Source organism: Antedon mediterranea, chromosome 11 (assembly GCF_964355755.1).
Source record: "Antedon mediterranea chromosome 11, ecAntMedi1.1, whole genome shotgun sequence".
Taxonomy (NCBI): domain Eukaryota; kingdom Metazoa; phylum Echinodermata; class Crinoidea; order Comatulida; family Antedonidae; genus Antedon; species Antedon mediterranea.
Window position 1 is genome coordinate 17,796,726 of NC_092680.1, and position 27,912 is coordinate 17,824,637.

General features: G+C 32.5%; 1 protein-coding gene across 1 annotated transcript; it reads right to left on the bottom strand.

Annotated features, from left to right (window-relative positions):
- Positions 1-4,099: 4,099 nt before the first annotated feature.
- On the bottom strand, positions 4,100-27,897 carry LOC140062333 (uncharacterized). The gene is made up of 21 exons (XM_072108508.1): positions 27,812-27,897; positions 26,820-27,035; positions 26,591-26,721; positions 26,272-26,303; positions 26,086-26,170; positions 24,994-25,505; positions 23,733-23,866; positions 22,559-23,649; positions 22,137-22,361; positions 21,304-21,536; positions 20,682-20,780; positions 20,287-20,435; positions 19,733-19,870; positions 18,998-19,124; positions 18,397-18,592; positions 17,876-18,060; positions 14,124-14,271; positions 13,480-13,701; positions 10,002-10,166; positions 5,351-5,497; positions 4,100-4,851 (listed from the first exon to the last, which is right to left on the bottom strand). Exons 2-21 carry the CDS (start codon positions 27,011-27,013, stop codon positions 4,502-4,504), a joined length of 4,563 nt encoding a protein of 1,520 aa, XP_071964609.1. The 5' UTR covers positions 27,014-27,035; positions 27,812-27,897; the 3' UTR covers positions 4,100-4,501.
- Between the last annotated feature and the right edge of the window lie 15 nt (positions 27,898-27,912).

The window sequence follows — 27,912 nt, forward strand, 5'->3', positions numbered from 1 at the left end:
TTGAGCCTAGTTACGATAATTTGAGCCATTGTTAATAAACTTAAACATATTCATAAAAGTTATTGAATTTGGAAAAACAAATTGTCAAATGACAGAACATATTATAACCGTTAGGACATATATGTCTTACAGAGATACTATTTGTATTTTCCATGTGTGCATTCAATTTAAAATACACTTCAAATTAGTTCGCAGTCATTAAATCGATCTTTTATGCAGTTGCGTCAGCCGAATATTAATATTTACCGACTGTTCATTATCAGTGTGATTTGAAAGGTATCTTAAAGACGTTCTATCACGTACTGAAAATTTTAAGATTATGAATTTTATAATAATAAGATCGATCGAAAAGAAATATTTTTTTCAATTGGCCGTCAGGGATGTTAAGAATATACCGTACACACACTTATTGACAGTATAGTTTCTAAAACAATTCGATTTTGCGCGATACCCTTGTAGAGAGACATACAGTACACAGAAGGTAGGTATAGATTATCTATAGTATTGACATGATGACCCGGCCTAGTTGTATAATGCACAATGTGTTTGAGGTATGTTATATTACATCACAGGGCAGATTATATATACACTATTGATCGGGGAGTCAATTATGTAAGCCTAACATAATTAGATATCCTGCTATTTGGTAATATGATAATTTGTACGTATGCTATATTAACACTACGTATTATTGGTTCACCCGACTATCTGTAATGTATCTTCCCATATGACAACAGTCAACATTCTGAAATAGTGTAACATGTAGGCCCATCATAATTATTTGTTAGGCCCACCTGCATTAAAGTATTATGATGCGTCACATTTGCTTAATTAGCTTCCTATACTAGGCCTATGAAATGGTCAAGAATAATAATGTTTCCCTTTAAAATCCCCTAATTATTTCAGACAAGTGTCCATATGGTATAATACATTACAAAAAAAAAGAAAAGCTGAAGGAGAGAGGACCAATACTTTTATCTAACGATTGACATATCACAGTTTAGCAAACTGCTCCCACTCGACCCTGAATACAGTAGAACCTTTCCGTTTTTTATATTAATTAAAACAAAAATTTAAAAAAACCTCCACTGGGACACCCCTATTCAGGTAACACCCCTATTCAGGTAACACCCCTATTCAGGTAACACCCCTATTCAGGTAACACCCCTATTCAGGTAACACCCCTATTCAGGTAACACCCCTATTCAGGTAACACCCCTATTCAGGTAACACCCCTATTCAGGTAACACCCCTATTCAGGTAACACCCCTATTCAGGTAACACCTGTTAAGGGGACATTTTTGGGACTACTGTGTATTATTATTAATTACGAACTAAACATCATGTTCAAGTTGTTTGGTACGGTACGCCAACATGATAAAACAGTGAACAAAAATAAACTAAATATCTGAAAATGTTTTACTGTCTGAAATGACCATGAATAAATAAAATAAAGACATGTTTATTTATCAATTATAAATACGATGCGTTTAAAACCACTTAAATGTCGAAACTTTACAGCGTAACATCAAGGCCAACACTTAATACAATATTTCGCACATAGTTCTATTATAAATTTGCATTAATAAACATGACAAAATATGAATACATTGACGCTGGAACTCATATAATGATATGAGACCTATTATGACGTGTTGTATATTATACTGTGCATAAATTATTATACTTGTATATTATTTTAAACACGGTAATCTCTTCTTCCTCGGTCACATTTGCCTAGACAGAAGAAGAGATTACCTTCCAAAATGTACTTAACCTTACCCTCTAAATAATCTCTCTCAACTATAAAAAAAAAAAAAAAAACACGCTATTGATAGACCTCGAAACCAGGGTTCCAGTGTAAACCCTTTACCACTCGACCAAACATTTTGGTTGAGATAGTCACGTCAATTGACTATGATGGCATGGTTGTGACCGAGGAGGAATAACTTACTTATACCTTTTAAACACGAATACTGTATAAATAGATCATGGTATGTATTAAATCTTGCATATAAAAAGCCGACAGAATGATCTGCACAATTGCAGTCGATAAGATTAACGAATTATTTGAATTACAAGTAAATTTGAAAATAATGAATATGAGACGCCATTTGCTAAGTGTGATAAATTGCATTAAAGGGAATCAATTTATTATTCATCCCATTTCCATAACTTTTTTTGTTTTGAAAATGAGTATATTTATTTTTACTATTTTAACAGTCCTCCCCACCACTCAACCTCCATTTTCTTGAGGAAGCTTCCCCTTCCATCGTTGTTCGGGGTGATCTCGTTGGGTAAAATTAAAATAATCAATAACATACTGTTTGAGTCAGCCTTATATCGCCCACAACACATTTATAGTGTACTGACTTGTGTAACTGTTAGTATATTAAGCTATATTACAGTAGCATTGGGGGAGCCACCAACAATCATAGACATCCGGGAAGCGCAGATGGGGATAGGATGTTGCTGGGTACGGTATGCTGGGATGGCTTTTATTGGAATGGAATGAAAGTAAATTCCTGGACACTACAACGTATTTTCCATTGAAAAAATAGTATTACTGTACATAAAGACAGATATGTCTGGAAATGTACCGCCAATGGCCGACGGCAGTTGACAGATCGATGGATAGGCTTTCACATCTATTTCCAGACATTTCATTTTAATGCTCTTTAATTACTAATAGTAGTTTTCTCACCTTATTTATGTTACTCGTTTCGTCTGTAATTTAATGCAATTTGCATTGTGTAGTTCACATTGATATTAATGTAGTGGACATTACAGTACTATAGCCGGATGAATTTAACAAGTTATGCTATAAATATTGTACGACGTTACGCGTCCATTTTGATTTATGGATGTTTTTTTTTTATAGTTTTATTGTTAACTTTGTCAACAAACTATACAGCTCTATTCTTGTTTTCGTTCGGCACCTATACGTAAGCTTGTCTCCCACTTCGACGCAACCGAAGCAGTGGCGTAGCGGCTATGAGCGCTCACTGGCTAAACTCAGGGGCGCCGGAGCAGTGCACCACGAGGAAAAATCAGGCATTCAAATACGTCGAAAAAGCTAAAAACGCCCGAGGCCTCCAGCTCTGGCGGGCCACTCAGGCATCTGCGTTACGCCACTGAACCCAATGGCGTAAGCGCGCCGCAAAGCATATGACCAATCACGAATCCAATATTCAACTCGTTGCCCTCTGTATCTAAGTGGGAACTTTAGAATACAACGTAGGCTATATCAGCGAGATGATTTCTCCTCTTTTCTCGTATTAGACGACAAACATTAAACAAAACCGAAGCTGACTGAAAATTAGACTGGGTTCCAGACGGAATTTTGACTTAATTTTAGTAAAAAGATAAATATTTTTGCACATATGGCATTTCATACGTATGCTACTTGAGCTTGTATTTCGAGACAAAAATCGAAACGTCGACTGGTGGACTAACATAAAAAAGACAATACAGACTTGGAGCAAGTCTTAACTGAAAATATACACACAGCGTATAGTTGTGAATACAAATGGATTTACATAATGCAATGTGCAAATATTGCCGCTGTACTTACAAATAATAATAGACTGATTTTTGGATGTTCTTACTTTATCTCTTTAGCCATCGGTGATGAAACTAGTTAATATACCGTATCTATATAATAGCTGTACATTTGTTCATGACCCCAAGTTCTCGTTAATTCCTGGATTACAGGTTAATATATAAAAACAGTATTGCATTGAAATAGAATTGATTAATCCACGTATGAAATTACATTTGGTGCCGCAATTCCCGTCATAATATAAACACATGTTTAGGGCACATGAAATTGATATTTCATAGATGTATACATGTAAACAGCTTCGTTAAGGTAACATGTCTAATTACAATCTTCAAGAGCGAAGTTGTCGAAATGCACTAGAAAATGAAATGCATTTGTACTAATAGGGCCGTTGTACTTCATAGAAGTGCTCGCGTGTGTTCACAGAACTATATCCAATGCGTATATTACGATATTTACTCAAAATGCACAGTTGGAAACACACAAATCTAATTTAATAAAATGATTATTTAAAAATAAATTTTCACATTTCATGTCTGTAGAATGAAAATTACAAATGATGTATAAATCTCAAATTAAAATACAGAAGTTAGTTAGTTATTTTGTACACTTTTACACGCAATTAAAAAAAACACACACAATATATAGTATTTACACTGTACAAACAAATACTCTAGTTTACATAAAAAAATGGTATAAAATGATTTATATATCATATAATATAGGAATCTATGTGTATTATTTGGTCAAAAAATCGTAAGCTCTGTCTGCACTATCAAACTAGTTTGACAAAAAAGCCCAAATATGGTAGTGATATGACATCATCATGTCCGTATATGAACACATCTTTTGTCACAAAATTTAATAGTGTAGACAGAGCGTTAGCAATAAGCATCTCCTTAAATAATCTAATGATAAAAATACTGTAGATGTGAATGATTAGATTCTATTCACACTAGAAAGGAATGATCTTGGTTGTGGATTTGGCATCAGATTCAGTTTGAGTGGTCCAGCTGTGGCGTTACCTTTCGTTTTGAATGCAAACTTTTTGGAAAGTGTTCCCTTGTTGGAGTTATTATTGTACGATGATTTTGACACCCATCCAGTGTTGGCGTTCTTGTGATTGCTCGCTGTAGCATTGTCCACTGATCTCATTCGCTTGTTGGTAGTTGTCCGAGGAGCTCTTTTACGTTTTGTTTGTTGTCTTTTCTTGGTTGTGTCAGAATCAAAATAGTGTGAATTGTTGCTTTGAACCGATGTGTTTTCAAATTCAAAATCGTCTTCTTTAACTTCAAATTATAAAGAATGAATGAATTATTCAACATTTTATTGCACACTACCAGTACCAGACTGTGTCGTGAAGGAGAAATGTTTGGCGAAATGAATCCACTGCAAAATGGCATATTCAAAGATTAAAGATGTATAGTCCCCCAAAAACATGAAAAATTAAGATTAATAAAGAAAAGGCCATTTCACAGTTTTTAATATAGAAAAAAAAACTATAAAAAAATGTTTTTTACTTACGAAAAGACAAAATAAAGGGTAATATTTAACTAAACACCAACTTCCAGTCAATTTGACTATTTTTTTGCAATAAATTACAGTTTTCCCAGGTAAAACATTTTTTTCGATTCAATTTCGGGTCATAGTGAATAACTACTATGCAGTATTGAAATGACATATTTAACTAAAAATTTTTAAAAAATTATTTTTTTCTGATGGACAATGTATCTTTAATTTTATTCATTTTGAACGTTGGGACAATACATTTATAACAGATAAACTTACGTTTTTCAAACTGGGGTTGAAATTTATAGATGACTTCAAGAAATTCTTGACCAAACCTGACCAACTTAGCTTCGGTCACTCCTGTACAGCACAACATCTCCTCATTGGTCAATGGTAGCTTCTCTGATATTTCTAAGAGACTTTGCGCTTAAAAAAAACAACAAATTGTCAAATTATCAAACATTATTCAATTAATCATTTAATAAACAACTAATCAATCAGTAATCAACAATTAATAATAATAATAGTCCATTCTTATCTAGCGCATAAACAAGCTCTCAATGCGTTGTACATAAATTAAAATAGACGATGGCAATAATTTTAATTGATGAAAAGCTTGTTTGAAAGGAAAGACTTCAACTGGGTCTTGAAAGAGTTTGTTTGATTGAAATAGTTAGGGAATTCCACAGAGTTGGAGCTGCCACAGCAAAAGCTCTTCAACCATGTAGATGTCCTAGTCTAGTCTTAGGAACTTCTAGCAGACATTGGCCACCTGATCTAAGAGATCTAGTAGGCTGGTAAATATGCACGAGCTTAGATAAGTAAACTCAATAATCAACAACGATTCTTCTAAGAAAAACATAAAATTACATCTCTATGTTTAATTGCCTGGATGTCCTGATAACATATGTGGAGGACTTGGAGTGTTTATTGGGTTTTCAGCTATTTTTTCTGTGAATTTAATGTGTTGCCTTTGATGCTGTTTGTACCAAGTGTCAAAGAGCTATGTAAATGGTGCTTAATAAATGAAATCAATCAGTAATAAATCAATTATCAATTGTTCGTTAATAAACCATTAATTAGTCAATCTGTTAATTGAAAAAAAAAATACTGCTGATGTAAGAAAGTGGATACAAAACAGTAAATTGTCTGCTGTAAAAATAAACTTTATGTACAGTGAATGATTAAGATTGGCTTTGGTTTAGCATGTAACAAAGTTCATTGCTATATTTTAAATATTAAAACCTTGTTCTTTTTATTTTAACCTTCATAAAAAATCTGACTGAAATATAAGGTTAAATTTTTTTAAAATGAGATCAGAAAAGTGATATTCATAAAAATAAAGACATTTAAAAAAAATATTATAATTTTAACCACAAAAATGGATGCAATTTAATTTAAACTACAGAGTAGTAAATTTTCAAGCTAGTGCATATATATAAAAAACAACAGCATCAACAATATCATGCACAGATTGCTAATATTATTAGGTAAGTAGGAACTACATTACCGATGGGATTAAGCGCTCATCGTCTAAATTTTTATTTTTACTCTGCCGTCTTGCAAGATATTTATTCCTTTAGGTTTTACAGTCCAAAATTTACTTTGCCCTAGAAACTTGTCACAGATAATTTCATTTGGAAATCCGTAATGCTTCATTTCCAATTTCTGTTAATACTGGCTAATTGAAGATAGAGTAACAAGAGGGAACTAAAATAAAGCACTGGATTAAGAGAGAGAAAGGTGGTCTTAAGTTAATAAGGTTATTCATATATATGGAAATTTTATATAAATTAAGCATGATGAGCTGAGAAAAGACAAACAAAAAACACAAAAAAATTTAAAAAAGAAATCATTTAGTTCAGTATAGAAATAATGAAAGTGAAATCGATATAGGCTCGTCTATTCAATGAGCGCTCAAAAAGTCTGACCTATGCAACCTTCATTCTTAAAAATATTCTCTCCGTTCCATGAATATAACACATTCATTGAATTAATAGGTTTTGAATAATCACAAATCTGACAAATAAAAACTCATATTGTGTCTGGTATGGCACTTTCTGAAGCTCTGTTTACACTATGACTATCAGTTTGACAAAAAGTGTGATGTGGCCTAATATGGTAGTGATATGACATCATCAAAATGCACAATATATAGTATTTACACTGTAGTCCAGTCCACATTAAAAAATAGTATAAAATGATTTATATATCATATAATACAGAAATCTATGTGTATTTTTTTGTCACAAAATTTGTTGCTAGATGAAGTCTAAAGCTCTGTCTACACTATCAAACTATTTTGACAAAAAAAGTGTGATGTGCTCAAATATGGTAGTGATATGACTTCATCGTGTCCATATATGGGCACATCACATTTTGTTATCACATAACGTTTGATAGTGTAGACAGAGGCTTTAGGAAAGCGTAATAAAAACACGAGCAAAAAATTTAAATAATAAACCAACTGAATGCATAAATATGCATGCCGAGAGCTTGTAAGCAATACTGAATACAAAATAAGTTTTGCAAAATAAGAAATGCCATAAAAATGCATTGCAACATAAGTTTACTACTGGTGTGTAAGATGAGACAAATGGCGGTTGGATTCTTGTGCAGGAACTTCAATGATATCGACGTTGGCTTTAGGAACTGACAAAGAAATGACACAGAATTAAAAAAGATCTTTTTGTTTTACTGTAATTTTGTTTCTGCATAACATACAGTACATATGTTCCTGATCACAAATTTGAATTTTATCATTTGCTAAAACTTCAATATTCTCAGGTGTATGTTAACATTGTATTTTGTTGTTGTGTTGCTCAATATTTAAATGATCTATTTCAAATTTATTCTAACATTGATATTTTTTTGTTGAATTGTTAATATGCAGTTTTTAATTGTTTCAATATAATAGTTATTATGTAAATCATATTTTATTATTGTAATTTTTTATGGCGATGCTGTATTGGTGTTTTTGACGCATTGTTGGGTCTTGAATGAATAAATAAAATTAAACTGATTGAACATGTACCCAGTCCAATTTGGTTTTCATTAATAGTAATTAACCGTAATAAAACTCTGGCTAAACTTCAATTCCACTATATTTCGGAATGATAAATAGCATGTTAAAAATAGCTTTATATCTGTAAATTCTACTACAGTATATGTAGGTAAATAATACTGCATTGTATCAGTAATATGAAAATACAAATATGCATAAACATCAGTTGACATGGCTTGAACTGGAGGACATGTAGATGATTAAACATATCGAAACAAGTTGAACAACCTGCCTACAGAATATTGTTTATTATCAAAAATCTCCAGGAGATGATTTGATAGAGTATCCAAGTCAAACTATGAAAAACAGACACTTTACAGTCTTTAGTTCAACGGCTCTTTTCTAAAATTATGTGTAGTTGGAAATATCACTGATAAAAGAGTTTGATGAGATTAATTAATGAGAAATAACATATTTTGTAGTGTAAATCTCAGTCTACACTATCAAACGTTATGTGACAACAAATGTGATGTGCCCATATATGGATGGATGTCATATCACTACCACATTTGGGCATATAGCTACCACATTTGGGCATATAACTACCATATTTGGGCATATAACTACCATATTTGGGCATATAACTACCATATTTGGGCATATCACTACCATATTTGGGCACATCACACTTTTTTATAGTGAGCTGTATGACTGAATTTCAGTTTTTGGCAACAATTATTATTGCCAAGTTATAGTTATTGTTTTCAAAGCTTCACATTTTTCTTGTTATTAATATTTCACTATTGTTATTAAAGAACAAGATATATCATACTGATTGGAAATTGTAGACATTAATTGATGAGGACAAAACAAGGTGATCAATCAATGTAGATGGACAAAGCTAAGTACTAACAGAGAGATATTATAGTAAACATATCTATAAAAGATATAAAGAAAGAAACCAGCATGTCAGGTTGATATGTTTTTATGCCAACTCTGCATAGGCCATTTAACTTATTTATTTATATAAAAAAAAAGATTCAGATGAAGGGCTAGTGTTGCCCGAAAGCTCTGCTAACATTTCTGGCTGTTTTACTTTATCATTTTGATTTTGCTTCTCGCTTTTTTTTGTGTATCTCCATTGAGATCCAGCCACTGATACACCCAGTATTGTCATTTTTCAGTATTTTTCCTTTGGATTTATAAAAAAAAGATTCAAATATAAAATGTTTCTTTAATTTATTCATGCTTTGTCTATTGTCTGAGTCCATAAATAGTTAGAGATTCATGACAAAACCACAACCTAGTCATATATTTAAAAAAAAGATAATTGGATTGCACACCAAGACATCATAATGATCAAACACATTATTTAATACGTTATATAGATAACCCAGAGAGATGTAATAAGCCGAAGGCTAGAGGGCATACTCTAGACGGAAAAGTAATTCCAACAGGAGGGGGAACCAACAAGATGGCGGCCGTAAATGTGTTCAAAAACATTATTTAATATAAAAAATAATAATCTAATATAATACATATTCTTGTCATAAGTACAGTGAAATTTTTATAAAATAAAATATATTGTTAATCGCAATGGAATGAATAATTTCTTGGTAATCGTTGCATATCGTATATGCAGATAGGCTCAACACAGGCGTAGTAGTCCGACTGCGTAGGGCATATCTGATTGCTCGATTGCAGCCTTCGGCTATATAATATCATTGGGATAACCTAACATTTTTAGCTTTAGGAGTTTTTAGGGAACATGGTCTGTATAGTTACACCTATATTTCTTAAATCAATGACTGGGACTATGAATGAATAAATAAACGAATGACTGTACAATATATAAAAGAATGAATGACCAACATATGAATAAATGACCAACATATGAATGAATAAATGTATCATGTATAAACTCACCATTGAATATATTATCTGGGTTCATTCCCGTTTGTCTGCCTAATCTCTTACACGTATCTCTCAGCTCATTGTATAAATTTTGTTTCAGTTTCTGTGTCTCACTAATTACCGGGCTGGATATAATGCTACTCTTGGCTGGCTTACTGTTACATTGAATGTTCATCTCTACCTGATTAATTTAATAAGATAATACAACACGATCTCAAGTTACTGTTTGATAGCTAGACATAATAGCATAACATTATTTAGTAGATCCAGTTAGAAATGTTAGCTGTCTGTCGACTGATGCCGATGTTCTAGTTTAGAAATTGGCAACTAGATATAATAAATAAACTATAATTATAAATTATAATAAATATAATACTAAATAATATTAGCCCTGAAATAGTGTTTTTCTTGGCACATCTTTCTGGCTGTTCTCTTTTGTCGTTGAGTTTAGCTCCATTGAGATCCAGCCAATGATACCAATAGTATAATAATAATAATTTGCTTGTAAATAAACAATTACTAAATAATACAAAAAATATTGATGTCGTTTATTGATGTTTTTGTTGCTCCTACTACAGTGCCTACAATATTATGTTTAGATGAAAGAAAAATTTACTAAGTGAGTTTTGAGAGGGTTTTCCAACAGGGAACATCTTTAGATAACAATGTACAAACATTTGTTTGGTAGTTTTTACTTATTTGCCAAACTTATCTATTCATTGTCAGAGTCTGTAAATAAATGTTATGAAACCGATTTAAATTTCGCTTTTGTAATATCTTGATATGGTATTGAGATTTTATTATTTTAGTTAATTTAAAATTTTGTTAAATCTTATTTTGTTTAAAGATATACCTATATACAATTCAACAACAGAAGAACATAGCCAATGGTGCATCTCTAAATGTATACAGCAGTATTTTAATATATTCTGTTGGTTTATGTTTGTTATACTTCAATTCAATTATATAATTCTATTCATTGTCTAACTAGGTCTCCCAATAAACAGACAAATCAATTTTAGATATTAACATTATATATAAATAGTACACAGTATGACAACGGTACATTAGCCTTATAAATATAATTCACTTTAAATTAACTATCTAATTTGTTGGCCGTGTATGGCCGTCATAATCCATGCTGCTTCCATGACATGGGTAACCGAGGACTCGCTTCACAGATCTAATGATAGAACAATTAGCCTGTTTGAATAAGGACTTTAAATTGGTCCATCATCCATGTGAATTAAATTGAAAGTTTTTATTTATACTGGGTGACATCTTCAATCAAAGACTGGTCTGCCAGTGACTGTGATGTACTAGTACACCGGGGTAACCCCATACTCGTCTCTAAAGATGTACTAGGTTCTTTAAAGAGCACATGAGCTAGATTTATGAGCTCAATTTATAGTTCTTATCCAAAGACTTATTCTACCAACAGAACCATGGAGCGAGTGAGCCTCGAACCCTTGCCGATATTACAGCTACGCACATTACGGTTCCACTGTCTTAACCGCTCGGCCACTTACTCTACAAAAACACTCATATGAAAAAACCAAGTACACCAGTATAATAGTAGACTAGTAGTATAGTGATAGTATAGAAAAGGGAGTGCACACACTTTGCCCCCATCATGGAAAAAAAATGGCACAGTATATACTGGGGTAATAATGCTTGTAAAGCGCCTTTGAGCATGATTACTCATGAAAAGGGCGCTATATAAATGTGGTATTATTATTATTATTATATCTCAAGTTAATATTATTTATAGTACATACATGTCATTCTTGTTACTGTAGCTAATATTCAAGTATACTGAGATAAAAATCAATTTTTTATTTTATTATTTTATATTGTAGAAAACCAACACAATAGGTTTCTCATTGCTAAGTTACTATTTATAGGTTAATGTATGCGACACAATTTGATAATTTTGCATGTTGTTGCTAATCTATTCAATGTTATCTTTTATGTAGTAGAGTCGAGGACAGCTACAATACAATTACCAATTATTGTACACTATATTGTTATGAGAGTTGCTTGATGATGCAGACTGCATTGTACAGTATCTCTATAATTTTTTTCCATGTTTTTGAACATTTTTAAGTGTATAGCTATAGTTATCAATTAAAGATATGAATCCATATTTATTATTAATACACTGCCGTATATTAAGCTATTTATGAATGCATTACTGCTCCAGCTTTCATTTATTTATATGAGACAAAGTGGATTGGACTGTCTGGGAGAAAAGTCTTGTACTGAAGTTACTGATGTTACTCAGTACAACTACAAAGGAAAAAGACAGTAAAAGAAATATATTTTGTTTTTTAAATAGAAATTGTCAAAGATCACTGGTTGTTTGATTTAAGTATTTTTTCTTTAAAGAGATCATGGAGGTAAAGAAATAAAATACCTCCATAAGAGATCAAGTGAGACAAGTTTAATAAATTCTATTTAATTTGATTGTCTGCCTTATCATTATTCCTATAACACCCATAATCAATCAAGATAACTTTGAATAAAACCATTATTTTAACATTAAAAATCTTGAGAATTATCTTTTATGAAAATGTATGCTCATAGTTTCATTACAATGGGGTCGATATTTGTTGCAATCCGTAATGACTTAGTATTGAGTATAATATTATCAGCTTTATTGAGGGAATTACACCTAGTCAGTGGTTTAATTAGCATCATCATAACAGATATATTTTCATCTTGCAGGGCTGGTGCTTGATCTATAACCTGAATTGATTTCTCAATCAAATATGAATTAATGTATGAGAATCTCCCTATTAGCTAAAGGGTTCTAATTCACAAGGCCACATTCATTCCATGCACCTGCTTGTTTTATCAGATAATAAACTATGTTTGAATTCTAAGCTGGTAAAATAACATTGTTTTTATGGTTGATACATCTAATGATACCATACTGTACTGTCCACATTGAAGTCATGCTAGATTCATTATAGTTGCTCCATCAAAGTTGTGGAATTAAAATCGGTTTCTAATTCGGTGGTCGTTTGTGGTTAGTTGGTTGTGTAAATGATGTCATTATTATTATCCACACAGAGTAGATAGATGCTTTCGGCAATGAGGTCAAATTGAGCTAAAAATTGTTACGTGGAAACCGTTTTTAAACCTGTTTTGACAATTGAGACCAGAATCATTTGAGTTTTTATAACTGTATTAAAGATCAAATCTTTTTTGTGGTTTTTTAAAAGGAACCATTTCTGTTGGCAAGAATCTACTGTTCTTTCAAAATACGTTTTTAAAAACTGTATTCTCTTGGTTATTAGAGAGTGAAGTTAAGAGAGTCGTGAGTTACAACCATGGCACTAGGTCAGGATTGAACCCTGGACCTCGGGATTGGAAGGCAAGCATATTAACCACCAAGCCTTTATCAAAAACATTCACACCTATTGTTTTAATAAGGGACAATAGAAATATCTTAATCAACACAATTATCAAAATGAGTCAATTAAACCTACCCTAGCTCTACCAGTCATCAGTGCATTAGCCTTTGGCCCAACTTTGATATAGCAGACGGTATGATCAAGGGCTGTAAACTGCATGTCCTCTCGTAGGTAGCCATCAATGACAAGTTTACGAATAAACCTTTCACAGTCGCTTTTTGATAAGCTTTTCCCTAGTGCGTGGATTTTGCACTTGTCATGACCCACGTTGGTAACCTTGGCCGATACAGAACCTATTGAAGTAAAAAAGAAATAAACCAATCCGTTAAAAATTTGTAGGAATAAAAAAAAAGTAAATATTATTACTTAGTATAGGACAGGAAATTTCAATAACTGATCAATTAAAACATTTACTCAATTTATGTGTTCATTTTGGTAACTCATTTTACAGTTTGAGCTGCATTTGTGGGTAAACAGTATTTTCCAAAAAATAAGTAATTTTGTCTTTAGTAGCACAAAATGTAGTTATTTTGTGAAACATACCAATTGCCAAATTTAATATCACAAATGGATTGCAATAATAGAATGCCATTCTATTGCAATTTATATTTATACAGATTGTACCAGAGGATATTATATTGTATATTATGCCTGCATACGGAAAATGATATTAACACCTATAATACCCAATAGGATTTAAAATGAATAAACTTACCTTTATAGACTTCGATGAAATGTATCAAAGTGTATTGATTGCCCCCCGGCCACCTGCCTCGCTTAGGTCCGCTCGCTTGCTCAAGCTCCCTGGCGAACTCTACAATACCCTTGGCATGTTGGGTCATATCCTGAGCCTTATACTCAATCTAGAATATTGAAATAAAAAAACAAAAAGAAAAATTTACACATTGATTCAGCAGGTGTGAAATTATTGACCTTCAGGTCAGAAGGACGAGATCTACACAGATGATTACAAAGTATAGACTGTAATAGCAATGGTTATGAGTATTACAATAAAAAAAATTATTTATTATGTTCTGGATGTGTCCAATTTGATAATAAAAAAATAATTTGTGTATATCACTATAAAACCAATTGTAATTTGCCATTTGATTTGTATCATATTTCCAGATGTAAAAAAAAAAGAAACAATTTTTCAAAAAATGAAAAAACTCAACCGGTTTTAACTGCCTTAAATGCGGTAGTTAGTGAATTCTACGAACGATAACATAAGCTGCTATAGTGGATACATGATTAAGTGTAGTAGCATCTTGTAGATGTACAGTTATCAATCTAATACACACAGATTAGAATTGACTGGTAATGTATACAGAAATGTTTGATAAATTGTGTGTACTGACAGAATAAGAAAATCGAATAAATGGAATAACTCAATGTGAAAACACTAACTGTGAATGTATAGAAATATATTATAATAAAGTATCAGCTGGTCAAGGGACGACATAGAGAGACTCTTACAAGAAGTCTGTCACTGTCGCCCTTCCTCATAGACACATACAAATAAAAGTACATATCATTGAGAATAAATTAGCATTAAGGTTAAAATTAAAGTTTACGCATTACCATATTTATTTGAATAACCACCTCACTTTGCCCCACCCCTTACAACATAATTTGGAATAACACGCTCAGTGGTGTTTATATAAATAAATGCGGTAAATCAGATACAACATCATGGTTATTTATATACAGATCTTCTCATTGCAATGTTTTTATCAGAAGTCCCAACTTGTAAAAATGAAATATCAAAGGCATTTATAAAAGCATGGACAAACTCAAGAGGCCGCTATAATTTTTAAATTACATCCAAACATAGAGGGCACTATTAAAAAATCTTGGGAATATCATACAGGTGTTTTATAACTAAAATGCAAAATGCATTTTTTGCACCGTGCATTTAGACAGCTATATTCAAGAGAACAGATTCATTAGGAAACAGTTACCATGCAATAGGGGTATTTTGGAAACTTGCACTGGGCATGCTCAAACAAGGAAAACTGAATCCAATTATAATATACATCCTCAAAACAGATATATTTGGTATAAGCCCTGCTTTATGATTAATTAGAGCATTTCAGATAATAAATAATTTTGTCTTAAATTATTTAAAAGAATATCAATTATTACATAATTTAATTACGAAAGAACAATAATTAAAACTGTTAAAAAGTCAAGCGTTTTTTTGTAAGAAATATTTCTTGTTTAAATTTTGCATTCAGTTAACCAAGTCAAGATAACTAAGATTATTTGTTTATCTAAACAATCTGCAAAATGTTTCACCTTTAGTGATGGGAAATAACTTAAAATATCTGATAAAGATATTAATATACCATACCACGCTGAGAATGTTAAAGAGTCGCTCTACAATTGAATTTGTGACAATACCATGAAAGGCTCAATAGTTTAATGGTTACATCTGCATATCAAGCAGAAGCTTCCGAGTTAAAATCTTAATTAGGGAGGCTTTTTCTCATTGAATCACATACAGATTTCCTCATCTTTATGATTTTTTATATTTTTTTTTTTCCTCATTATGATTTTTACAAATCAAAATGGAACGGAAAGACAACTGGATGAACTTCCTGAACAACAAATTGTATGTATGTAGACATCATGACAAATCAACAGATTAACATTTTATTTATCTAATCAACTATAACTGCATTTCCATAACACTTCACTGCTTAAAGATATAAGAATGTTACAGAATACACACTTTGAAACATACACATCCATCATAGTTACATCGATCATCATCCTCTAAGTGCTTTACCTAGACAGGTGCTAAATTAATTAATTTTAAAGACATAGTCTCAGAGAAAAAATAAGTAGAAACAAATATGTGGCCTAGTTTGCTTTATATATCATGGAAATTTACTGCATGTAAAATCCATTGCAGTCAAATTGTATAAAATACTTAAAAAGCTTTAAATTAGCCAGAAGCTAATATCATCACTTTCATACTAAAAATATCTAACACACTTTATCGGCCTTGATGGTTTATATGTCTTGATAGTTAGGTTATCTGCAGTTTAGACTAAATAAGCTGGTTATAGTCAATGTATTACATTTGTGCAAAAAAAAATGTTTTATGTTTGTTAGGGTGTGGTTCATCTTAATATAAATATCTTTCAGCTGAGTCATGTTTTGATAGAATAACACAATTATGCTAAAGAAAACAGCTTGTGTGGAGTGGTTGAATATAATATGGTAGAATATCTTAAAGTTGTTTTTACTTCATGGTTAAAGCAAATTACATTATGAGTAGGCCTATTAAGGGTTGTTATTACATTATGAGTAGGCCTGCTATTAAGGGTTGTTATTACATTATGAGTAGGCCTATTAAGGGTTGTTTCAACAACCAATTTCCTGCTTTTTAACCCTTGTAAGTTAAAATCAAACAAATCATTCAGGTTCGGTTTTAAGAAATATAATAAGCTATTTAATTAACTAGTCTTTTCTTTGCAACAATAGCATACTACTGTATAACGTACTTCCTCTTCTCACACAAGATTACAATTTTGTGAATGTGATAAAAAAAAACAGGCATTCTCTAGGTAAATTTTTTACAAGCAGGAAAAGTCTGTCCAGACATGATATGTTATTGGAAATATATATATTGATACATAGGCAGGGTTAGAGGGCCTGAGCAAGCACACTCTTTTGCCAAAGGTGTATAACATAAAAAAGCTTTGTTTTTTTAACATGCAACCCGCACCCTTGTCATTCATTACTGGATCCATCCTGGGATGTTGTATACAGCAGATACTGCACATGTTCTGATGTTGCTAGTATCAGAAATGTTGACACACTTCCTTATCATAAACATTTATACAAAGGAGAAGCACTTATTCAAACATTTCTATTAGCGATTGATTAATGTGCCTGGTAGATAGGATGATGCACACAATGACGTCAACATCATTTCTACTCTGCAATAAGGCTTGACTTTGCTGTTTATTTAACTAGGTACTGGGCTGGCTGGTTTTATATTACTAGGCTTTGTTAATCCTAACAAAATAATTTATGATTAAAAATGAAGAGGTAGGAAAAAAAATAAACAAAATACAGAAATTGATTCAAGTTTACTAAGTAGATGTTTCTTTAAATTATGTTTGAAAGTGATCTCCTAACCCATGTGTTTAATACTATGATGTATAAATCTTACTATGATATATTATTTTACTGTACAGTTTTGTTTTACATGTTTTTATATATGCTTTATTATATAGATTATTTTTACTCGAGGTTCACACTTTTTATTAGGTTATTGGCCCATGGTTCCCCCTTGAAAGGTTTGTTATAAATACTATTTAAATTAAAGAAACATTGAAGTAACCATAGTATTGAGTTTTGATATACGAAGTTACACTGTTTATGCAAAGATGACTTTCTTCTTTTCTGTCTATCAAGGTAGGTTACTTACAAAACATTACATTAACAACCAACCTGTGATTCACAGTTGCCACAAACAGTTTCTGGTTTACTTCTGCATTTTTCTCGGCTGTAATCATTCTCACCAAAGTACTGCAGTAATTGCATTCTTCTGCAGTCAGTCTCATTCTCACAATACTGTACCATACGGTACAAGTTGTCCAAGTGTGTCTTCTGAGCATCCCTATTGGCAGACTGACCTAGAATACATATGAATAAGGCTGTTGAGTTGAGCAGGTTGTAGAACATAGATATGAACATGACAATGGTGCCAAATTGACACAATAAAGTGCTTAAAAGTCATTTAATTAGGTGTAATATGAGAGCATGTGTAGCAGTGTATTTTGGCACTGAACTTCTGGTCGCAGAATCAAAATTTTGATTCCAATTTTGTATTTAGGCAAGACTCTTACATTTTTCTCTCCACTCAGGTGCACAAATAAGTACATGGTCTATCACAACTGTGCTGATTACTAGCTACAACATTTGATGTGTTACATATGTGTTTGATCCAAAAAAGTTGTTATAACAATTACCTTCAAGAAGTTTGCGCATTCGAACTACATCTTTGTACATGTAGAAAAGTATGCAGTGAGCCGTTTTACCATCACGTCCAGCTCGGCCAGATTCTTGATAGTATCCCTCGACAGACTTGGGCAAGGAGTAGTGGAAAACAAACCGAACATCTGGTTTATCAATTCCCATACCGAAGGCAATGGTTGCACAAACTACCTGTGGGAATAAAATGAACTCAGTGCCTGTAGAAGGTGTTTGTAATAAAAGATCACACTCTAGAAGCAAGATTTGTAGGCTTTGAAAGATATCTATTGGCATAACAAAGATTCAATTAAATGTAATGGCCAGCAATATAAGCATGTTTAGGGTGAACACTGTATGGAGCAGGTGGGTCAGATATCAAGGAGTATTTAAGTTCATTCAGATTCAGATTTGATTTATTAAGTCATAATCATTCATATATAGTATAATGATAATTGTTTTCAATTAACACAAGCAAAACAATACACACATAATATTTACATTCGTGATCAACTGATCAAGCAATATAAAATACAACAGACCTAATGATCTATCTTTGAAACTTGTTGTGTAGTCTAATAGCCCTAGTCTAATCCTTACCTTAACTTTATCATTCAACCAATCCTCATGGACTTTTGTTCTTACAGTGTCAGATTGGCCAGCATGGTATGGCTTACTATTAACACCACCATCGCTAAGATCACGTGCCACTTTCTCACACTCATTCCTGCAAAATGTTAAAATTCTATACTTAGCAAGACAAATAACGTTACTCTTCTAACAACAACATACTAAAGCGTGGTTCCCACTAGCGACGCAATGCAAGGACGTAACGCAACGCAAGTGATTTGACCAATCACAAGCGATGGCTTATTCGCTTGTGATTGCTAACTGTTTATAACTTCGCTTGTCATTGGTTAAAACGCTTGCGTTGCGTTTACGTCCTTGCGTTACGTTCTAGTGGAAACCAAGCTTTAGTCTGGATAAAAAAGATATCAGGAGGGACCTGTAGTATTCATTCTACAGTACATAAAACATGTCATGTTTTGATCAAGTTTAGACAATCATATTTAATGCAGTATGCCTTTTAGCTACACCTAATTAAATTACTGAATCATCTTAAGATACACAGAAATCAATACTGGACTGATTGAATTGGCACAACCTCCAAACCTATATCATGTAGGTTTTAGCCATACCAGAGGTCATCACCTGATAATAGACAGGTTTGAAAAGAGTCAAAAGACCATGCAAAAATATCCCATTCAATTATGTAGATGTAGTTAATAAATATCTTCTAATAGCACTATACTACTATTGAAAGCTGTAACAAACCTGGATAGACAATAGACAATTCCAGACATTCTTGGAAACTGCTTTTTAATCATCTGTAAAATCTCTTCTGTTGCTTTACTTGGTCTTTTCTTCACGACTGTATACCTCAGATTTGAGCGGTCAAAGCTCTGAGTAAACCTAGTTAGCAAAAGAAAATGAGAAAGTTAATTGTTAAAACTCTAAATAAACCTAGTTAGCAAACCAATATGATAAAAATATTGGTCTAAGCTCTGAGTAAACCTAGTTAGCAAACCAGTATGATAAAGTTATTGGTCTAACGTCTGAGTAAACCTAGTTAGCAAAACAAAATGAGAAAGTTAATTTTTAAAAGCTACTGTGAGATGCTAATGAGATGAAGTAAATCTAATATGCAAAGAACACTGTTATCACTATGTTTAGTGGGTTTGGATAACAGCTACATTACAGCTGTAGACATTGCAGAGTGTGCTTAAAAACAAGTAAGTAATTTCTCAGGCCTGGAAACAACCACCTCCAACCACACATAATGCTGCTTTTATTGCATAATAAAAACTAAAACATAAAATAAAATTTACCATTGCGGATTTTTCATATTAAGTTGTTTGAGAATATCAGCTCTAACTCTGGGCGTCGCAGTAGCAGTGAGTCCCATCATAGGCACACCTGGAAACTTCTTACGTAAATTGCACAATCTTATGTAATCGGGCCGAAAATCATGTCCCCACTGAAACAATAAAAACAAATAATATTTTAGATGTGTATTTTTATGTGGAGTTCTATATCCTGGAGACTTTTCCAATAAAGTAAATTTCCAAAACAGTTTGAACAGTTTCTATGCAAATAACTATAACAAATATATTATATTTTTAACTATTTCTAAAATCAGTCATTTCCAGGACCACCGAAATAACTGGATTACATTTCCATAACTTTCCTTTACAAACAGTAATGAAAATAAAATACCAATTACCTGGCTAACACAGTGCACTTCATCAATAACAAATCTGGCTAACATACCACGTCTGTACAAATTCTCAAACGTTGACTGTAATTTATTACTGTTGCTAATCTGTAACAAAATAGAATACATATTTTGTACACAAAAATATTTTGTTTAAAAATTAAAATAATAGAAAAATTGTGTATAACATAGAAAAAGGTGTTTGTAAAGTTAGCTTTCCAAAACCAGCCATCATTAGGCTAAAAGTATGTTAACAGTGCGCATTCTATTTGGGTACCCTGGCTTAGATTTCCAGTTTTCAGGTGGTTTACTCTAGCAAACTAGCTTGAGATAGCAGGCCTACATTGGGGACAACATATGACACATGATTATTTGCGCATTTAGGATCTAGGCTACGTCTAGGCTACTCTACTGTAGTCACCAACACTATGCCTATCCATAGCCTGGCAATAATCAAAGTTTAATGTACACACATACCACTGGCCCAGTGGAATAGCATGCACACAAGATGAAGGTCATTATATCATACATTCATTTTCCCATCAACATTGAAGGTTGATATCATGTGGACAAGTACAAGTCAACTGCTACCCACAATCAAAAAGTCCCTATTTATAAAACCACCTTTTACCTTTTCAGGCGTGACATACAGCAGTTTGAGAATAGGCTCCCTAAGAGACAACTCTCTGTAGACATTGTCCATAGAAGAAAGATTAAGTTCTCCAGACAGGTGAGTGGCAGGTATTCCAAGTGACACCAACCTCTGCACCTGGTCCTGGATCAAAGACTTCAAAGGTGAAACCACAATAGTGACACCTGAACTGATCACACCTGGCAGCTGGTAGGTAAGACTTTTACCACCACCTGTAAATTAAAATTAAATGAAATGATAAGCTATTAAGGAAGATACAGTAGGTTTCCTTTATTCAGTCTGGTAACCTAAAATAGGTTTATCATGTGTTTAAAAAAGAAAATGAAGGAGTTTCACTTCTAGTTGTCTGTAAGTTTTTATGTGGAAGGGATCTCACAGGTCCCACCTATTGTTCTAAAAACAGGATCATATGTATGTGCTATATCTTTACCCGATATATTTTTTTATAAATATGTTGTTTTACAATGTAAATACCGATTTGGGGATGAGGATTTTTAGGCCTATTCCTTCTTATATTATTGCAGAGGTAAATTTACAAAAGTTATGGTATTGGGTAGGCAGTCTCTGTTTTTGCCCCAAGAAAATAAATCCTTGTATTGAGTCAGCATTTGAATTGAGAAGGAAGATTGGTTCCCACTAGATGCTACACAAGGATGTAAGCAGAATGCAAGTAACTTGACTAATCAAGCAATGGATTATTTAACTGTCATTTGTCAACTCGCTTGCGTTGCGCTTCGTCCTAGTCGGGAACCAAGCTTTAGTCGATTTTCTAACCACCCAAGTACAATTCTGCTAGGCTATTGTAATCTTACCTGTGGGCATAAGAACAAAGCAGTCTTCTCCCATAAGAGCAGCATTCACTGCTTCCAATTGATTGCACCTAAACTCACGCAGACCAAACACCTTACGAAACACCTTCATCATTTCATTTGAATGAGGGAAGTTGAAGCCACTGTATTTACTGATCAGTGATTGGTTAGATGTGGATTTTGTGGCTGGTTTGTTTGATTGCCATGATTCAGCTTTTTTTGGTTCATCTAAATATGAAATAAATATAAAATAATAAATTATTAAATAAACATTATTTGACATCAACAAATTGACTTTGATAGACTAGGGGCGACCTAGCCTTTTACTTATAATGGCCTTCACAGAATATAATTTGATTTTTAAGCCATGTTGTAGCCTATGATATTCTTTTTTCCCTAATATTAGAAATTAAAAAAATACTTACTCTTCTTTCCAAATTTGTTAGCAGCAGGTCTTTCTGAAAAATTGCTTGGCAGGCTAAATGTATTATTTGAGGAACCAAATACAGAATTGTTTGATGTGCCAAAACCGGAATTGTGGCTGTTGTTTGATGTTCCGAACTCACAATTGCGATCGCTAATTGATTGGCCAAATCCAGAATTGTTTGACGACGAACCTAACTCAGAATTGCGATTGTTATTTGATTGGCCAAACTCAGAATTACGATTGTTATATGATTGGTCAATTCCAGAATTGTGATTACTGTTTGATGTTTTAAATTCAAAACTGCGTTTGTTATTTAATGTAGCACCACCAGAACTAAACTTATTACTAGACGTACCAAAGTCAGAAATCCCATTGTTATTTGATTGGCCAAACCCAGAAATAAAACTATTGCGACTACCGGTCTGTGGTGCTAAGTTCTGCTCCGTTTCAAAACTATTCTCAAAACTATACCCCATACTCTTCCTCTGAACAGCACTGTTAGAACTCTGTACAACAGAAGATGGTTTTGTAGATATTAATGTTGGTACATCACTAGAATTGGATATGTTTTTATTTGATTCAGGTTTTTCAATTTGTTTGAAAGTTGAAGTACAACTTGAAAACTTGTAACCTTTTGGTGAACCTGATGAAAGTCCAGAGGGTGTTGATGTCTTCGATGAAATTTTTTTGAATTTGAAACCAGACGAAGTGACAACTTTATCACCACTTAATGAGGTAGTTGACTTTTCCACGTTTGGAAAAGACTGAGCAAGCGGGCTAGTAAAATGTTTAGGTATCGGTTCTATAGGTGGCGTAGCAATTGCGTTCTTGAAAGGATTCGTTCTAGTAAGAGGTATTGGCGTTGACATACACCTTTCTGCAGTGTTACTTAAATTATCCCTTAAGTTAGTACTGCCTATCGATGTTCTCAATCTGACGTCCATTCCTGAATCTAACAAGTTATCATTCAGTAGCATATTGAATTCATCATTTTCGTTAATAAAGGAACTATTGTCTTTTTTACTGGCTGTCTTTGGTAGTGTCTCGAGTCGATTTTCTGCTCTTTTAATTGCTGCCTTTATCCTTTTTCTTTAAAAAAAAAAGTTAGTTTCTTTATTTTTCGTGCTTTATGGACAATATATATAAACAAACCACAAACCTATGCTACTTACCTGAATATAATAGCCTTTCTAACACTCTGTGAGACTGTATTTGTCTTCTCAATTGAACAACACACTTTGTCCATCACTTCTATTAATAATCCTTTTAGACCAGAAATCCTGACATTCAATAATTCCAGTGTCAGCTGCCAATAAAGTTAGAATGTAAAATTTAATATGAATTATTTACACAGAAATTATAGCAAAATTGATTATTAATATTAAAGGCCAGGTGCGGGCAAAAAATTTCTATTGATCATACATTCCAATAATTATCGATCTATAGTTTCCCCTATGTTTCATAATTTTTGGGATTTTATTTGTGTTACACGAGCTTGTTGAAAATAAGCACTTTCTAATCAGTGGGGGGATAGTTCAAATTACACAGTAAAATCTCTATTCTTTTGTACACAAATTTTGTAAATAGAGAGGCGTTTTAAAAAGCTATGAAAAATAAACGGTGTGGTAAAAAATGTTATCAGATGACTAAATATAGGTAATATAACTTAAATATTACATTTCTGATATTTTTATTCAACTTCAGATTTTTATTTTCATGCTATAGCAAAAATTATCCACTGTATATCCACCATCTTTTTTCACCGTCTAGGTAGTCACCAGACATGTTATTACATTAGGTTAACTACCTAACTACTGAAAAAAAATTATCCTGGTTTTTATGGAAGAATTTTGCCAAATTCTGTATTTGACCATATTACGGGAAATTGATGTTTTTTCGTCTTGATTTCTGTTACAAATATTTGATTTATGTACAATTAACCAAATATTATATTTAAATTTCATGCCTGTACCTGAGCTTTAATCCTTATTATACTTTGTATACTGCATAAATAATACAATCATACAATTATTTTCTTGTAAATATACCATCGGCACTGTAAACAGATTGAATGGGTGTCTGATTACTAACCAAATTGATGTTTGCACCAGCCCATTGATATGCTTGCTTAAATATGCATTTGGTGTTCCTTTCCTAGTTTAATGGCCTTATTCAAGTTCCATTTTCAAATTTATAAAGAACTTCAAATTTCATTTTTATTTTATTAAGATACATCTTACACTGTTATTTTTACCTATATTTGTATGTGCTTGGAGACTTGTTTGGAAGACAAAATTGATTTAATGATATTTTTTTATTGACCAATTTGATTTAAATTTTTTCTCTTTGTTGTTTTTTTAAAATATACTGTACTAATTTTATGCTGGTCAGATAAATAAACGAAACGTTGCATTGTTAGTCTGATGTACTTACATCTTTAGGAAGTGGAGAGAGATATGGGTGTGTACTAATACTCTGTATGTCTACTTCCATCTCATCCTCTGAGGACGTCCTGCCAATGATGCAAGGTAGTGGACTCTCAACGCCTTGCTGAATCTTGGAATCTTCATGGATGTCAGTTTGTGGCACTACTGGTGTGACTGGATTAGGTGCAATTGGGATGTCAATATCTGGTGAATTTAGACAGTTTTCAGAAGATGCACTAATTGGTTCCGTCTCTAAAGATGCTTCTGAATGCTCTTTGTTCGGCATCGTTAGATACTCATCAAGATCAAAGTCCTCTGGTGGAGGAGACGGAGGTGGCGGATCTATGAATTCATCATCTTGATGAAACACCTTTTCGTCGAATTGATATTCGAGGTGATTATCATCAAAATTGTAATTTTGTTCTTGTTGATTCTCTTTCTCTTGGGTGTTATCATCTTCAATTTCAATCTCTTCTTCACTGTCACTTGTGATGACTTGTCCTCGTCTGCTTCGTCTAGCTATAAAATAAATAGTTTGTATCTAATATAAATACTGTCTGATTGGCCATATATTTTTACATAAGCTCGGTCTACACTATAAAACTAGTTTGACAAAAAAAGCGTGGTAGTAAAAAACAAAAAATATGGTAGTAATATGACATCAATATTATTATTATTATTATTATTCTTTATTTGGTCCAATATAAAAAATACATCAGAAATTCCTCTGCAGAGATAATAAAAAATTTCCAGTACATACAAAAAACAAATCTATATAAAATCACATATGAAATATCAAAAGTCTACGATTCAGGTGTCATCTATCATCCAGGTGTCGTGTCCATATATTATAATATTATCTAAAAACTCCCAGTCCACTCAGCTGTAAATGAGTACCTGGTTGAAAATACTAGGGAGAAAAAAGGCGGCGTGAAAAGGAACTGGCCACCCTACCACATAATGCCGAGGCTTAGTACAATGAGCTCCTAACAGCTCATTCCTCTACGTTCATAGAACACGGGACTTCACCTCACCTCATCATAATTATAGTTATATATTTATAAGGAAATAAAAAATGAAGTAGATTATTAGTACTTACTGTTAGTCTTTGTGGATGGTGGAAAGCACGTTGGTGGAATCATTTCATTACTATCCTCATCGATTATAATAGATTCATTCATTTTCTGCGAACAAACAAACATTTACATTTATCAAAAGAAAGCTATTAAATCTTAATGTCCCATTTGAAGGACGACGAAATAAGCATAAATAAACAAATATTTACCATTTTCGGTGAAACTTTTCTTGTTTTGGTATCTAAAAAATAAAAATAATTAGATTCAAATGATTGTTTCAAACTCCATGTGTATTTTTTTTCTTTTTAATGTTACTAGTGATTTAATTTTACTATATCTTCCTGTGGCCTCCTATCTATTTATATTATATGTTACGTTGTCTATTGAAATATTGTTAATGTATGAGTGGAGAAATTATAATAACAAACAAAAAATATAATACTGTAATTATTAATTTTTTTTAAAACATAATAATAAAGTACATTTTGTGTGCTTCTGTAAAGATAAAATAAACAATTATTATTTTACCATTGAAGCTAAAATCAAAGTCATCATCATCATCGTTGAACAACTCTCCCAAAAACATACTATCTGGAAAGCCTATATCAGCCTCAGGGGTTGTCTTTGTTTTTTTCTGTTTATCTGTATCTGAAGGTATACTGTATAAAAAAAATTATAATAATAATAATCAGTTATAATCAGAATTTTTTACTATTCTTACTTTTTATTGTCTATGGTTTCTGCATATAAAACCTACCTTGTAGCAGTACTGCCAATATGAGGGTTGGTGGTTGTCATGGGAGAAACAACACCAAGAGGTTTATTAGCCTTGCTCGTCGATATTTCTTTTTTACAAGCTTCCGTAACATCTTGTTTTACAAACCCTGTTATTGATGACTGTTTTAATCCGAAGGGTTTTCTAAGTGACAATCCTCGTCTTCGCCTTTCCATTAGACTAGACCTAACTAGGTAACTGGTATTTAAAAAAACAACATAGGGCCTAATTAACATACTGTTGTTATTAATAATATATAAATATTATGGCAACACCTAGCTAGGCTAGGCCTAGATAGATAATCACTTTAATAATTTAAACGTAATCAAATAACCAAGAAAAATTAAATTAAAGAAACCTAGATGGAACTCAACTAAACGGAATAATTTTTTTGATACTAGAGTAATTAACAAGTGGAACTCGCTGCCCAAATCCGTTGTCAATAGCAAGAGTGTAAATTCATTCAAAAACAAACTTGACAAATACACACATATGACTCATGAGAGAAGAGGCTCCCTACGAGTTTAAAAACTCATTGCCTCTTAACTTTACTAAAGGTAAGTAACCTTGCTTACAAAAACGTTTCTACCATTATTTAATATTGAATTGTAGGGTATAATACTAGCCTAATAGTAGTCTGTAGGCTCAATCAATCACATCACACAGACCAAAATGTACTTACAACAACTTCTCTGCTGCTGCTGATTGAAGCACACTGTCTTGTTTGTTGACAGGCCTAAGTACACTACATCTACACTACACTATTCCTCGGTTCACCCACCTCTCTCTGCTCTGGCCTATAACACTCGATCACTCGTGTAGCACTAGCAATCTAGTTTGTACAATTCACACAAATTCCTAAGGAATTGATCAATTAAATACTCATTTAAAAGGTGCTTAAAACTGAGTTCAAATGTGACGTGATATTCATATAAAAATTCACAAATATAAATACACTAAAAAACATAATTTACCAGATTAAAAAGCATAAAAATTTGTAATTCGCGGTAGGTTTGTTTTCTAGATCATTGACGATTGATCGTGCGCAGAAATCTGACAGTAATTAAGGACACAC

Coding starts and splice junctions, on each gene's coding strand:
- LOC140062333 (XM_072108508.1), bottom strand. CDS start 27,013: ATGGAAAGGCGAAGACGAGGATTGTCACTTAGAAAACCCTTCGGATTA. Junction 23,867..24,993: donor TCTCTCCACTTCCTAAAGAT/GTAAGTACATCA, acceptor CTTTATTGGCAG/CTGACACTGGAATTATTGAA. Junction 21,537..22,136: donor CTTTGTTCTTATGCCCACAG/GTAAGATTACAA, acceptor TTTAATTTACAG/GTGGTGGTAAAAGTCTTACC.